At 43.6% G+C, this 15,569-nt stretch overlaps 1 protein-coding gene across 1 annotated transcript; it reads right to left on the reverse strand.

The window, feature by feature from the left end:
• Positions 1–2,651: 2,651 nt before the first annotated feature.
• On the reverse strand, positions 2,652–15,244 carry lrrc14b (leucine rich repeat containing 14B). Its single transcript, XM_080202956.1, has 2 exons — positions 14,241–15,244; positions 2,652–3,845 (listed from the first exon to the last, which is right to left on the reverse strand). Exons 1-2 carry the CDS (start codon positions 15,143–15,145, stop codon positions 3,200–3,202), a joined length of 1,551 nt encoding a protein of 516 aa, XP_080059082.1. The 5' UTR covers positions 15,146–15,244; the 3' UTR covers positions 2,652–3,199.
• Between the last annotated feature and the right edge of the window lie 325 nt (positions 15,245–15,569).

The raw sequence follows: 15,569 nt of genomic DNA on the forward strand, positions 1-15,569 counted from the left end.
AGCCTCAAGAGCTATATCTAATTTCTTCTTGAAATCAGACAATACTTTGGCCTCAACTACATTCTGTGGTGATAAATTCCACACATTCACCACTCTCTGGGTGAAGAAATTACTCCTCACCTCAGTTCTAAAAGGTTATCCCTTATCCTAAAACTATGACATCGAGTTCTGGACTCCCCCCACCATTGGGAACATTCTTTCTGAATCTACCCTGTCTAACTCTGTTAGAATTTAATAAGTTTCTATGAGATCCCCACTCACTCTTCTAAACTCCAATGAATATAATCGTCGACCTAGGTCAACATTGCAGCATGGCTACATGTTAGTTGCAGTGTCCTCACAGCGTACAGCAAAGCTCTATATCTACTTCTCTGCTCAGTTGCTTCTACATAGTTATTGCCATATGGTTGTGCCAAGGCATGCAGAAATAGTTGACAGCATCTTGGCAGCATTGGCCAATTAGGTTTAACTGGTTCTTAATACCCTGGTGTACAATCCTACATGTAATGAAAGCATAGTGTACTGTGACTGAGAAGATATCCAACATCATGGATAGTTAGGCATTTGTATCATTGGAATGATATCAGGAGTCTAAACTTCCAGCTTCCTTTGGAAAGAAGGCTTCTACTGGCATTAACAGTCCGCTAAACCATGGTATTGTCACTTCCATCAGAGCTGCATTTGAGCAACTAGTCTAAATTGACCTTCCTTCCATTGTTTCCAGGCTCATCAGATATAGTGGGTGCAATCTTCCCTAAATTGAATGGACCAGCCAAGAAAAGCTATGTAAAACTCACCAGCTTCCCAGCTACCTTTCCCCAGTCTCTGTCTTAAATGGGCAACCCCTTACACTGAGATTATGCCCTCTGATCCTAGACTCTCCCACATAGGGAAATAACCTCTCAGTATTTAAGCCCCCGATGCCTCAATAAAGTCATCTCCCATTCTTGGACACAGGTCCAATTTATTCAACCTCTCCTCATGAGAATGTCTGTCTATACCCGGGATCTACCTACTGAACTATCTCTGGACTGCTTCCAATGCCAATATATCTTTCCTTAGATTACAGGACCAAAACTGTTCACGACATGCTAGGTGTGTTCTAACTCGTGCCTTGTATAATTTTAGCAATACTACCCTAGTTTTATATTCCACTCCCTTTGAAATAAAGGCCAACATTCCACTTCACTCCCCTATGAACTTGACGCTAGCTTTTTATGATTTATGTACAAAATCCCCAAGTCCCTCTAGGCTGCAATTTTCTGCAGTCTTTCTCCATTTAAATAATATTCAGCTCCTTTATTCTTCCTATCAAAGTGCATAACATCACATTTTCCTCCATTATATTGCACTGCCAAGTTTTTGCCCACTTATCTAACCTTCCCAAACCCCTCTGTATGCTCTTTGTATTATCCTCACCACTTGCCTCCCCATCTATTTTTGTGTCATCCACAAACTTGCCAATAGTACATTCACTTCCTTTGTCCGAGTCACTAATATATATTGTAAATAATTGTAGCCCCAGCACTGCTCCCTGTGGCACCCCACTAATTACAGGAGGCCATCCTAAGATTTCCTCACTTATCCAAATTCTCTGTCTTCTGTCAGTTTTTTAATCCTCTATCCATACTAATATACTACCCCAAAATTTATCTTATTAAATAGTTTTTTGTGAGGTACCTTATTGGACGCTTTTTGAAATCAGCTCAGACTCTAAACTTTCTCATACCATAGGATTCTGCGGTCTCTCTGAATTTAAATGATATTCTGTTTTCCTATTCTTCCCACCAAAGTTGACAAGCTCACATTTTCCTTGATTATACAATCTGTCTCATTTTTGCCCACTCACTTTATCTATATCTATTTGCAGACTCCTTCCGTGCTGTAAGAGAGTGAACCTGCAGTGTGGCAGTCACGTATTTATGGAGTAGATGTAAAGGCTCTTGAAGGGCAGATAAGGTGTGTATAACTGTCACGATGTAGTCCCCAGTCTCTTAAAAATGAAAAAAAAAACAAGCCACAGGTGAGAGTTAAAAGAAAACTTTGATTTAGTAGCTTCAATGGCTGTTTGTTGGCATCTCCCTTTAGGTACTTTTTAACGCTTGACTGATTTCCAAAACAGTATAATTAACAACAGGCACTTTTGTGTTCACAGTTTGTTTACAGCTTAAAGTCACCATTAAAGGATTAGCTTTCTTTGATGTGGGGTTTGACTAGAAGTTTGGCTTTGTAAGAGATTAAAGTACTTGAAACTTAAAACAAAGTTTGAATGAACTGTCATAAAAGGTTTTTTTTTCGCTATCAAGTCTTTATAGTGAGAAAAACAGGAAAGTCTTCAAACCAGTTGCTCAGTTGACAGAGGTCATTCCTACTCAGAGGCAACAGTGAAGATGTGCAAGAATAAGAACAAATCAATTACAATAATTTAGACTTTCTTCAGAAGCTCGGTAGGTGCGTGAAGAGTAGAGCTACACCATCTAGGAAGGCATCAGTTTTTATCCTTAGTCAGGTATGTATTAGCTGATCTCAACTTACAAAGCTATAGTAATGCTACAATTTACATGGTATAGTAATGCTACAATTTGATTTCAGATTTTAGACAGGGCAATTTGGTATCCCGTGATCTAAAAATAAATATGTCCGCTTGTGGCTATCTGTATCCACATAAACTTTGGAGAAGGCCAGGTTTACACACTATTAGGATTAGGCCATGATCTAATAGATTAAAGACACTCACTGCCTAGGTTCACACAGCAAAATATGCCTCCGTTTGTTTTGAGCTACTGGATCCGATTGTCAATCAAGGCACCAAACCTTAGCATGAGTCATAGGATTGTGAAATAAGGGATAAAAGTCACATCCTAAATTATAAATCATAAAAACAGATAGCACAGAAGGAAGCCATTTTGTCTGTCATGCCAGCGTAAGCTGTTTTGAAATGGCCACCCAATTAATTCTACTCCCCACTGCTCTATCTCCATACCTCTTCAATGTCTATATATTCCCAACAATGCATCCAATTTCCCTTCAGAAAGTAATTAACTTAATCTGGTTCTACCACCCTTTCAGGAGGTGCATTTTAGAGAGAAGCAATTCAGTTCAAGAAATAACAGTTCTCCCATTCTATTCCCTGGTTGTTATATATGAGCAAAAAAAAAGGAATAATGATGTATTTCTGCCTCTTTGTTTCCCGCGTGTGTTAATCCTCCTTTTTCAAAGCAGTTAAAAGGTTGGAAATAGCATCTGTGAATGACTGAAGCAAAACCACACTAAGCTCATTGCTAGTCTCTTGGATGCTGGCGTCAAAGCTGCCAAATAGTGGAGTGGAAACAACGATATCATTTCGATTAGCCTGTGACAATATTGCCATTAACTCCCGCTTTGTCTCCTCGAACATCGCCCGATCATATTTCACCAGGTTCTCCTCGGTGAGCGGATAGATGAAGGTTGACGGGTAGCAATCCTTAGGGACGGGAAACTCGACTTTGCAGAGGGCGGGCAGCTGGGTGAACAGTTCAAAGAGGCGACGGAGGGATCTTGAGGTGAATGGATTGCCCAGGAAGGTGAACTCTGTCAACCTTTTGCAGGGCTCCAAGGCTAAGAGCAGCAGGTTGACGTGCTCATCGCCCAGGTTGCATTCCTCCAGGGTCAGGCTCCTCAGGGTGTGGGACGCGCGCCCGAGCAGTTTGAAGAAGGTCGAAGGGAAGAGGTCGGCCACGCTGTGCCCACTCAGGTCTAGAACTTCCAGGTATTCAGCGTGCAGGCTGTTGGCCAGGTAGGCCATGTCAACGTAATTCAAGCAGCAGCTGGACACATTCAGAGAGATCAGAGGAGTTTTTAAAGGGCTGCAGGGCATATAAAAAAATGAGGAAAAATGAAAGATCGCATTTCAAATCAACAAAGAAGAAAGACATTCATTTATATAGCTCCTTCCATGGCCTCAGGGCATCCTTCAGAGCTCAATGAGGGCAGTTGAAGCATAATCACTACTGTAAGGTGTAAAATACAGCAGCCAATTTGTGCCCAGGGGTTAAATAGTTTGACTCTGTTCCTATGCACAGCAAGCTCCCCAAGGTGATCATTGTGATACATGTATATAATGTATGTTGAGTGTGTGCTGCCCCTTTAAGAGCGTGGATCTAATGACTTTTGGCGGATTCGCTCTTCCCAGTTTGGGACCTAGCTGTTGAGTCTTAGATTTGACTGTGGAATTGACTGTAGAATAGGACACACCTACAATAAAGAGCTCCCCAGTGTTCAAGTTACCAAGTTCTTCAGATACCATAGGTTGATGTGTGCACTCATATTAATCATCTGAGTTTTTAAAGCATTCACTAAGAGAAAAATATTAGCCAAGTCACCAGAGAAAATTCCCTTGCTTTTCTTCAAAAATAATGCCGTCAAGTCCAGCTGAGAGCAGGCAAGCTCTCAGTTTAATACTTTATTTGAAAGTCGGCATCTCTGGCAATGCAGCACTCCCTTAGGAGTGTTTTTAGATATCAGCCTTACTCCTTGTATTCAAGCCGTCGAATGGGGCTTGAACCCACAAGCTTTCTGACTCAGACAAGGAGGCTACCCACTGCACCACACCAGCATAAGGATTAACGAATTTAATGTGTCCTCTCAAAGCACCTCAAAACACTTCACGGTCAATGAATTACTTCTTGCAATGTGGTCATTGTTGTAATGATGTGGGTATGCCGGCGTTGGACTGGCGTAAACACAGTAAAAAGTCTGACAACACCAGGTTTTAGTCCAACCTATTTATTTGATAATATTCTCACTAGCTTTCGAGGGGACAGCCTCTTCGTCAGGTGAATGGAGAGTTCTGGCCTCAGACAGAGCATATAAAGCACAGACAGTTTAGAGATTACTGATTAAAATGCGAATCCTTACACCCAACCTGCTGTTCAAGACCTGAAGTGGCTGATAATGTGAGTGGTAGGAGCACTGATCACAGTTTAAAGAGATGTGTATTGTCTCCAGACAGTACAGTAAGTGAGGTTTTGCAAACCCAGGCAAGTCACGGGGGTTACAGATAGTGCGACATGAACCCAAGATCCCTGTTGAGACCGTCCTCATGTGTGCGGAACTTGGCTATCAGTCTCTGCTCAGCGACTCTGCGCTGTCGTGTGTCGTGAAGGCCGCCTTGGAGAATGCTTACCCGAAGGTCAGAGGCTGAATGCCCGTGACCACTGAAGTGTTCGCCAACAGGAAGGGAACAGTCTTGCCTGGTGACTGTCGAGCGATGTTCATTCATCCGTTGTCGTAGCGTCTGCATGGTCTCCCCAATGTACCATGCTTCGGGACATCCTTTCTTGCAACGTATCAGGTAGACAATGTTGGCCGAGTTGCAAGAGTATTTACCATGTACCTGGTGGATGGTATTCTCACGTGTGATGATGGTGTCCATGTTGATGATCCGGCATGTCTGACCACAATACCACACAACCCTGTCACAGCAACCTCTGCAAGACATGCCGGATCATCGACATGGACACCATCATCACACGTGAGAATACCATCCACCAGGTACATGGTAAATACTCTTGCAACTCGGCCAACATTGTCTACCTGATACATTGCAAGAAAGGATGTCCCAAAGCATGGTACACTGGGGGGACCATGCAGACGCTACGACAACGGATGAATGAACATCGCTCGACAGTCACCAGGCAAGACTGTTCCCTTCCTGTTGGCGAACACTTCAGTGGTCACGGGCATTCAGCCTCTGACCTTCGGGTAAGCATTCTCCAAGGCGGCCTTCACGACACACGACAGCGCAGAGTCGCTGAGCAGAGACTGATAGCCAAGTTCCACACACATGAGGACGGTCTCAACAGGGATCTTGGGTTCATGTCGCACTATCTGTAACCCCCGTGACTTGCCTGGGTTTGCAAAACCTCACTTACTGTACTGTCTGGAGACAATACACATCTCTTTAAACTGTGATCAGTGCTCCTACCACTCACATTATCAGCCACTTCAGGTCTTGAACAGCAGGTTAGGTGTAAGGATTCGCATTTTAATCAGTAATCTCTAAACTGTCTGTGCTTTATATGCTCTGTCTGAGGCCAGAACTCTCCATTCACCTGACGAAGAGGCTGTCCCCTCGAAAGCTAGTGAGAATATTATCAAATAAATAGGTTGGACTAAAACCTGGTGTTGTCAGACTTTTTACTGTCATTGTTGTAACACAGGAAACAAGGCAATGAATTTGCACATGGCAGGAGCCTATACGCAGCAATAAGATAAATGACTAGGCAATTTGTTATTTTATGGATTACCTAGTTGAGGAATAAATATTGGCCAGGACAACTTTCGAGAGTGATGATGAAGGGTCATCATACCGCCCTGAAACGTTAACTCTGTTTCTCTCCATGGATGCAACCTGTCCTGGGGAACATTCCCTGCATTTTTTTTTTGTTTTTGTTTCAGATTTCCAGCATCCGCAGCATCTGCTTTTCTATTATGGAGAACTCCCCCAGCTCTTCACAGAATGCCTACAGCGCAGAAGGAGGCTATCTGACCCATCAGGTCTGCACCGACTTTCCCACACATCATCTCAAGCAGGCCGTAGCCCCAAGTATTTGCTTCTCTAATCCCCCTGACCTATACATCTTGGGGTCAATTTAGCATGGCCAATCTGCCTAACCTGCACGTCTTTGGAGTGTTGGAGGAAACTGGAGCACCTGAAGAAAACCCATGCAGACATGGGGAGAACAAACGCAGCACAGTCAGTCACTCAAGGCCAGAATTGAACGCACGTCCCCAGCGCTGTGAGGCAGCAGTGCTAACCACTGTGTCACCCTGCCTCTTCTTCAAATAATACGATGGGATTTTTTATTGAAATAGCAGACCAAACCGCATGTTAACTGGATAATTTATGTATATGGCACACTCATACCTTTAATCTATGTAAGTATTTATTTCAAGTAATGATTTCAAAATAGCTGGCCTGCCTTCATACTTTGGATTGATTATATTCCTGTGAAGAGGCTCAGGATGTTGCACGATGTTAAAATCACAACGTAAATGGAGGTTGTTAATATTGAACATTCGCAGCATTTTCTCTTCCATCTAGTATTGGCTGCTGCAAAGAGAAATTAGGAGTAAAGATGTGTCTAATTAAGGGATGCCTTCGTTGCCAAATAATTGGAAGTGTGAGCCTGGTGTTTGTAATTGTCTCCTCCCTTGAGACAGTCAGGGAAGTGAATATAAAGGTTATGACTCTCTGAACCAGCTGTCTTGGTGTTTTTGGTCAGCCAGTATCTCTTTCGTAGCACCTGTTATTAAATGTTTGCCATAATCAGACTCTGGCCTGAGATCTGGGTCTTAAGTCTGCATTTGCGTAATTATATTGGATATTTACAATTTATTTGGAACAGCAAGTCCAGAAAAGGTTGATACCATTCAATTAGTCTGAGAATTCAGTAATAGGTTTCACTAAATGTCTCTGCGTTATCACATTTTGAATCTCTATCACATACCTCGGACACACATGAGGTTAAAACAGCATGGTGGCACAGCGCCAGGGACCTGGTTTCATTCCGGCCTTAACCAACTGTGTGTGGAGTTTGCACGTTCTCCCTGTGTCTGCGTGAGTTTTCCCTGGGTGAGGTGGCATGGTGGCACAGTGTTTAGCACAGCTGCCTCACAGCGCCAGGAACCGGGGTTCGATTCCCAGCTTGGGTCACTGTCTGTGCAGAGTCTGCAGGCTCTCCCTGTGTCTGCGTGGGTTTCCTCCAGGTGCTCCGGTTTCCTCCCACACCCCAAAAGACGTGTTGGTTAGGTGGATTGGCCATGCTAATTTCTCCCTCAATGCAGCCGAACAGGTGTTAGAGTGTGGCAACTAAGGGATTTAACTTCATCGCAGTGTTAATGTAAGCTTGCTTGCGACTAATAAACAAATGTTAACTTTTACTTTTTACTTTGTGTGGGTTTCCAAAGATGTGCAGGTTAGATGGATTGGCCACATTAAATCGCCCGTTAGTGTCAGGGGGATTAACAGGGTAAATACGTGGGGTTACAGGGATAGAGCCTGGATGAGATTGTTGTCGGTGCTGTCTCAATGGGCTGAACGGCCTCATCCTGCAGTGTAGGGATTCTCTGATTCTACGATAACTGATTTCACCAGGATACCGGGTCATAAACAGATTGGCTGCGTAAATCGGCCGGGTGCTGAACCGCTAGACAGTGCCAGCTTGAACCACTAGACAGGGAGGTTTATTGTGCTCAGTGCAGGTGCTGGAAGTCCCCAGTGAGCTGAATCTGACTGTGGAAAGTCAGGAGTTACTGGTACAGCATGTGAATGAGTTGTTCACGTACAACACGTAGGAATGAAGCCATTCAGATTTCCACTTCTTTCTGAAATAAGAACGTAGGAGCAGTTGAGATGAGAAACGAGGAAAGCAAAAGGTCACTTGTGGGAGTGACGTAGAGGCCCTCAAATTGTCACTACATGACGGGACAGAGTACAATTGAAGATATAATGGGAGCTTGTCAGAAAGGTACTGCAATAATGTACAGATCGAGTGGAGAAGTCAAATGAGCAATGGTAGCCTAGATGTGGGGCAAAATTTTCCCATCCTGCCCGCCACAGGGATCGTAGCAGGTGGGACACAGACCATGCAAAGGTCCATTAACCTCAGGTCGGATTTTCCAATCTTAGGGTGAGCATGGTGGGAGGATCTCATTCGAGTTTTTGGGATAGTTTCTTGGAACAGCACATTCTGGAGCCAGACAACAGGCTTCACTAGACCTGGTACTGTACATTGAGATGGGATTGACTGATAACCTCATAGCAAAGGCACCTCTAGGTAGCAGCAATCATCACAATGTTTGAATTTTATATTCAGTTTGAGGGAGAGTGGGTCCAAGAAAATAGTTTTTTAAATTTAAGTTTGGGTAATTACGGGGGCACGAAAGCAGAGCTAGGTAAAGTGAAATGGCAATTAAGGTTAAGGGATAGCACCAGTAGAGATACAGTAGCCACCTTTTATAAAGATATTTCAGAATACACAGAATAGACACATTCCAATGAGAAAGAGAAATCCATGAGCAGGGCCCACCATCCATGGTTCAATAAAAAAAACTTCCGAATGTATCAAACTTAAAGAAAAAGCTAAACATTGTACCAAGTTGGGTCAGACAATTGGACAAAATATAAAGAACAACAAAACGTGACAAAAAGATTAATAGGGAGGGAAAAATTAGAACATGAGAGAATCATAGAATCCTGCAGTGCAGAAGGAAGCCATTTGGCCCATCAAGTCTGCACCGACCACAATCCCACCCAGGTCCCACTCCCACAACCCATTTAACCTAGCTAGTCTCCCGACACTAAGGGGAAATTTAACATGGCCAATCAACCTAACCCGCACATCTTTGGACTGTGGGAGGAAACTGGAGCACCCGGAGGAAATCCACGTGGACACGGGGAGAATGTACAGACTCCACACAGACAGTGGCCCGAGCTGGGAATCGAACCCGGGTGCCTGGCACTGTGAGGCAACAGTGCTAACCACTGTGCCAGCGTGCCGTCCAAAAGAGAATGGTAGCCAGAAGTAATGAGATGGATAATAAGAGTTCCTTTGGATACTTAAAAATGAGAAGGGTTAACAAAGTGAGCGTTGGTTCTGTAGAAAGTGTATCTGGGGAATTAATAATGGGAAGTGAAGTGATGGCACATGAATTGAATAGGCATTTTGCATTAGTCTTCACAAAAAAAGATACAAGCAACATTCTAGAAATAGCTGTAAATTATAGACTGGAAGGGAGGGTGGAATTTAGGAAAATTACAATCACTAGAGAAGTGATATTGGATAAATCGTTGGTGTTATGAGCTGGTAAATCCCCACGTCCTGGTAAACATCATCCTAGGGTCTTAAAAGTAGTGGTTTGTGGAATAGCTGATGCACTGGTTTTAATTTTCCAAAGCTCCCTACATTCGGGAAGACTCCCTTAGCTTGAAAAACAGCAAATATAATGCCGTTATTCAAAAAGGGAGGGAGACAGAAAGCAATGAACTACAGACTAGTTAGCTTAGTCATAAGGGAAATGTTATAGGATATTATTAAAGATGTTGCAGCGGGCACTTGGAAACATTTAAGCCAATCCAATAGATTGGTTTTGTGAGAGAGCATTCATGTCTAACCAATTTGTTTGAGCTCTTTGAAGGAGTCACGTGCAGTGGATAAAGGGGAACTGGTGGATGTGCTGTACTTAGATTTCCAGAAGGCACTTGATAAAATGTCACATCAGAGGTTATGGTAGAAAATAAAAGCTCATGGTATAGGGATAACATATTGGCACGGGCAGAAGATTGGCTGGCTAACAGGAAGCAGAGAATTGTCATAAATGGGTCTTTTTCAGGTTGGCAAGACGTAACAAGTGGTGTGTCACAGAGATCACAGTGCTGGGGCCTCAACTGTTTACAATATATATGAATGACTTGGATGAAGGGACAGATGGTATGGTTACTTGATTTGCTAATAACATAAAGATAGGTAGGAAAGTAAATTGTGACGAGTATGTAAGAAGGCTACAAAGTGACATGGATAGGTTAAGTGAATAGGTAAAGTGCTGGCAAATGGGGTATAATGTGGGCAAATGTGAACTTGTCCATTTTGGAACGAAGAATAAAAAAGAAACATTTTATCTAAATAGTGAGAGACTGCAAAGCCCAGCGACTTAGCGAGGTTGAGTGTCCCATTGCATGAATCACCTGTATGCAGGTATAGCAGGTTGCTAATAGAATGTCATTGCTTATTGTGAAGGGAATGCAGAAGTAGGAATGTTATGCTTCAGTTATACAGGGCAGGACAGGCCACTGGTGAGAGCACGTCTGGAGTAACGTGTACAGTATTTGTCTCCCTGTTTAAGGAAATATGCAAGTTCAAAGCAGTTCAGAGAAGGTTTACTGGACTAATATCAGGAATGGGCAGGTTGTCCTGTGGAAGGATTGCGTATAATTGGGCGTGTACACACTGGAATTTAGAAAGATAAGAGGTGACTTGATTGAAACCTTTAAGATCCTAAGATAAGGTGGACGTGGAGAGAATATTCCCCCTTGTGGAAGAACCTAGAACTGGGGGTCGTTGATTAAAAATAAGTATCTCATTTAAGACAGAGCGGATAAGAAATCTTTTCCTTCAGAGAGTGGGAACTCACATCCTCAAAAGGCAGGGGAAGCAGAATTTTGAATATTTCAAAGGCAGAGCTAGATAGATTATTGATTAACAAGGAGGTGAAAGGTTGTCCAGGGTAGGCAGGAATGTAGAATGGGAGTTACAATAAGATCAGACATGATCTTATTGAGTGGTGGAGCAGGCCTGATGGGCCGAATGGTCTACACTTGCTCCTGGTTCATATCTTTCCATGTTCTCCTTCTCTTCCTTGTGCTGCCGCTCCTCTCTTTCTTTACCTGATGGTGATGACAAAAGCTATCCCTTTGTGATGACAACGTTGTGCAAAATGCAACATCCCACCTGAAACTTTGATATCCCACCAGCTGAGTGGTGAGGGGCAGCTCCAGAATGGTCCAGGCAGCAGAATCATTGGTTCCACTTGTCAGTGGCCTCCTCCATTCTATCCCTTGCAGACGTATTTCTCTCCTTGTACAATGTTGTGAGCTGGAGTCGCAAAATATGTTGTCAGTGGATATCTCTCATCATCCAGCAGCCACCCTCTGGGTGTGTTGTCATGTCTAAACAGCAGGCTGCTACTGGATAATGGGATCATCACTGCTGCAAGGATGCCAAGCATTGACCTGCATAATGTGCTGTTTACGGTCACTCAACTCTGCTTGCACAGCAGGGGATGGCAAACTGCAAAATGTTGCTCATCTCAGATACAAACAGATGTAAAAAATGTTCAGATCCAGTGGAAGTGCAGGCATCAGCAATGACACTGTTTACTCCAAAAAGCAGTGCTGGAGGAAAGTCACTGTTTAATGCCTATTGATGTCATGATCTCTCTGCTCTGCATATTTCTCGTGGGTAATGCACTGACACTTTCACCAAACTGATTTCAGAGTGTGCCCGCAAGCCACTTTTCTCAACAAAGGACACCCCCGCAGTGTCCAAAATGAAGGCTCAGTTGCTCACCCAAGATGTGATTTTAAATAGGATAAATGGTTTGACGGTAGCTGGTTCGGCAACACTTCAGGAGAGAACAATACTTGGAAGTGAACTTTCCTGTTCCGCGCACCACGGGAATCGGAGCGGGCAAGGGGCAAACCACGGAAAGGTCCTTTGATCTCATACGGGATTTGTTGGCTTCGGGGTGAGCGCAGCCATAAGATCTCACCTTGAGATTTTCTACAGTAACTAAAACTTACATCACCAATCAATGTTCCATAGTGCTGGAACCAAGAACCAGATGCAATGATAGAAAGATCTTGTAATTATATTGTGCTTCTGCTATCCTCAAGCATCCCAGGGAACCTCACAGCCAATCAAGTACCTTTATCATGTGGTCACTGTTCTAATATCAGCCAATTTGTAACCAGCATTCTGATATTAACCAGATGATATTGGTTGAGAGATAAATGTTGGCCAGGACACAGGAGAGAATGGATTTGCTTTCCTTTGATATCGTGCCATGGGACTTACTGTGTGTGCCTGAGAGAACAGACAGAGTCAGTTTAACATCTTATCTGAAAAATGACACCTCAGGCAATATAGCATTCCCTCAGTGCTACCCTGGGGAATTTGACTAGACTCTGTGCTCAAGCGTCTGGAGTGGGTTTGGAACGCTCTGCCTTGTGCCTCGAAGACCGGGATACACAATTATTTAGTCTCAGGGAATTAAGGAGTATGGGGAATGGGTTACAGCTACGGTTGTATTGAATGGCAGTGCAGGCTCGATGGGCCATGTGGTCTATTCCTGTTCCCATATCCTGTGTTCTTGTGGCAAGAGTTCATTCTTTCTCAATTCTTTCAAAGGATAGAGACATTATTAATAAGGCCGTAATTTCTTACCTCTTCCTGATTGCTCTTGAATTGCTAGGGCAGTTAAGAGTCAATCAAATAGCTATGGCTCTGGAGTCATAGGCCAGACCGAGTCTGGATGGCAGATTTCCTTCCCTTGTAGAAGATATTTAATTAAATACAGAGAGCATTAGTGTACAAGATGGGCTGTTACTACAATCAATTAGAGTGGTTAGAAGCTTATAATTCCGGAATTATCAATTGATTTTAAATTCCACTAGCTGCCTTGGTGGGACATGAACGTATATCCCCAGAACATTAGGCTGGGCCTATACATTGCAGCATATTTTTTTCATTCACTCATGGGACATGAGCATCACTGGCTGGCAAGTATTAATCGTCCATCCCTGGTTGCCCAAGTGAGAGTGTACCACATTACTGTTGTTCTGGAGTCAGATGTAGGCCAGACCAGGTAAGGAGGGCAGATTTCCTTCCCTAAAGGACATTTGCGAACCAGATGGGGTTTTTCTGACAATCCACAATGGTTTCACGGTCAGCGTAGATTCTTAATTCCAGATTTTTTTTGATTGAATTCAAACCCCACCACCTGCCGTGGCGAGATTCGAAACCAGGTTCCCAGAATATTTAGTAACGTTACCAGTATGCCACAGTTTCCCTTTAAGAGTCCATTCATTGAAATATAGCTGAAATCTATCTGGTCCTCTGATGGTGTGATTATTTGATCACGGCTCATGAATGTAATTCAATTTCTATCTTAAAGACATGAATTCTGTCCTCATTTTTATTCACCATGTCATCAGCAAGTGCAAGAGAATTAATGGAAGCAGTTTCATTAGAAATTACATTGGAATATATAGTGGAAATATAGAAAGTGGACGCCCCGGATTACTTTTTTTATTGTGGAGGGTAGCAATTACTCTGGTAACATCACCATGTCAATATTAAACAGATTAGAGATTCCTTTAAAATAACGAAATGGGGAACCTGAAACGAGCTCAGGAACGGCTCAAAGCTCCTCAGTCTGGAAGAGGTGGAGTGAAAAAGGGCAAAATCCTTGAAAATCATTCAAACATATAAAATATATAGTGAGTACAAGGCCATCAAACCTTCTCCTCATGCATGAAGGCTAACACATCAAGTAGATACTTCCCATCTCTCCTCCCCATGCAGCCATGTAATTTCCTGGCAAAAAGAGTGAACAGGAAATGTTCCAGAAATTTCCATTCCAATCTTTCGCCTAGGTGATTGAAAGTGATACTCTTGAATTTAACGGCCGTCAGACCCTACCTGAGTATTTTGCGTATTCGTCCAGTTAGAGTGGAAAAAGCCACGTTCAGTTCTGTCAGAAATTTCATCTCGCTCAGCCTCTCTCCAATTGTCACTAGCAGAGGTTCATCCTCTTGTGTCATCCTGCGTACATCAAAGGTTCTTGCTGGGAGTGTCAGGGATCTGAGCGATGGCAGTGGCACCTGGCTCAGGAGAAATTCAAAATGTTCCATTTCTAGGCGAATGTTGTGGACCAACTCCAGCTTCTGCAGGCTCTCCGGCTGAACCAGCTTGATGATATAAAAGAATTTCCTCAATGCCAGGCTGTCGGCCCTAAATTCAACACATCGGATCTTCAGTGGGCACTGCCTCCTCAACAGCAAGGCCTGCACCACTTCCTCGTAGTTCCGCTGTGTCACAAACACGTTCATTAAAACGTCAACCGAAACACCAGACACCAAATCGTCGAGTTGACGGGCTTGTATCTCCACCAGCAAATCAAAACAGGTCCTTGCCATCAGCTCAGTCCTCCCCCACCTGCCCAGGGCCTTCCCGCAAGCACAGGCCTGGAACTCGATGTCACGGAGTCCCGTTAGATCGACTACTTTCAGCCTCTTCGCATAGGTCGTTGAGCTGTTCAGAACATAATCCTTCAGGCCTGTTAGACACGCCTGCAGACAAACGTGGCAGGTCCTGTTGCTGAGATCCTTCTGGCAGTCCGCTGTCTTCCCCAAGAGCTTCCCGATGCTGAATTCCGCCAGTGGCCACTTTTCCACTAAATCGTGGAGCACTGCGGCCTGCTCCAGCAGGTAGCTGGCTTTGAAGAGCAGAGGGTACAGGTTTTGTGCCACGCAAGCAATGCTTCTCTGAGCGATTTGGGCATCTGATACCAAGGCCTGGGCACTGATGAACCGCAAAGTCTTCATTACGACCCGGTTCCGTGAGTTTTGCCGCTTTCTGTTTTTAAGCCAAGGTAAGTTACGATGTTTTGACAGGCTGAGTAACTCGTCCACATTTGTGCTATATATTTTTAGCACTGTATCAGCTGCTCCCTTTCAGATGAGAGTCATCACTATCATGTGCTCCAGCACAAATCTATTTTAATAATTACTGGCTAGACTGATCAGGGAAATTGTGAGAACGGTAGGACTGTGACTTTGTTCTCAGCTATCTAATGGGGAAACATATTTCTTAAATCTCATGAAGAAATCTAATTGATTTGCTGAATCAATATTGCTGCTGTGGAGTTGCTTGCTCACCAGTTTAGGGAAAATACATGTCGTCTATTTACAGGTTAAAACTATACAGAGGCTTGTGACTGTAATCAGTTCCCGAGATGATTCTGAGTAC

This window comes from Carcharhinus amblyrhynchos, chromosome 2 (assembly GCF_965287045.1).
Source record: "Carcharhinus amblyrhynchos chromosome 2, sCarAmb.v2.hapA, whole genome shotgun sequence".
In the NCBI taxonomy this organism is placed as follows: domain Eukaryota; kingdom Metazoa; phylum Chordata; class Chondrichthyes; order Carcharhiniformes; family Carcharhinidae; genus Carcharhinus; species Carcharhinus amblyrhynchos.

Bases quoted from the DNA above. Each gene is read 5' to 3' on its own strand.
- lrrc14b (XM_080202956.1), bottom strand. From the start codon at position 15,145: ATGAAGACTTTGCGGTTCATCAGTGCCCAGGCCTTGGTATCAGATGCC. The intron at 3,846-14,240 runs GTAGGGTCTGAC...TATGCCCTGCAG, and splicing joins CGAATACGCAAAATACTCAG to CCCTTTAAAAACTCCTCTGA.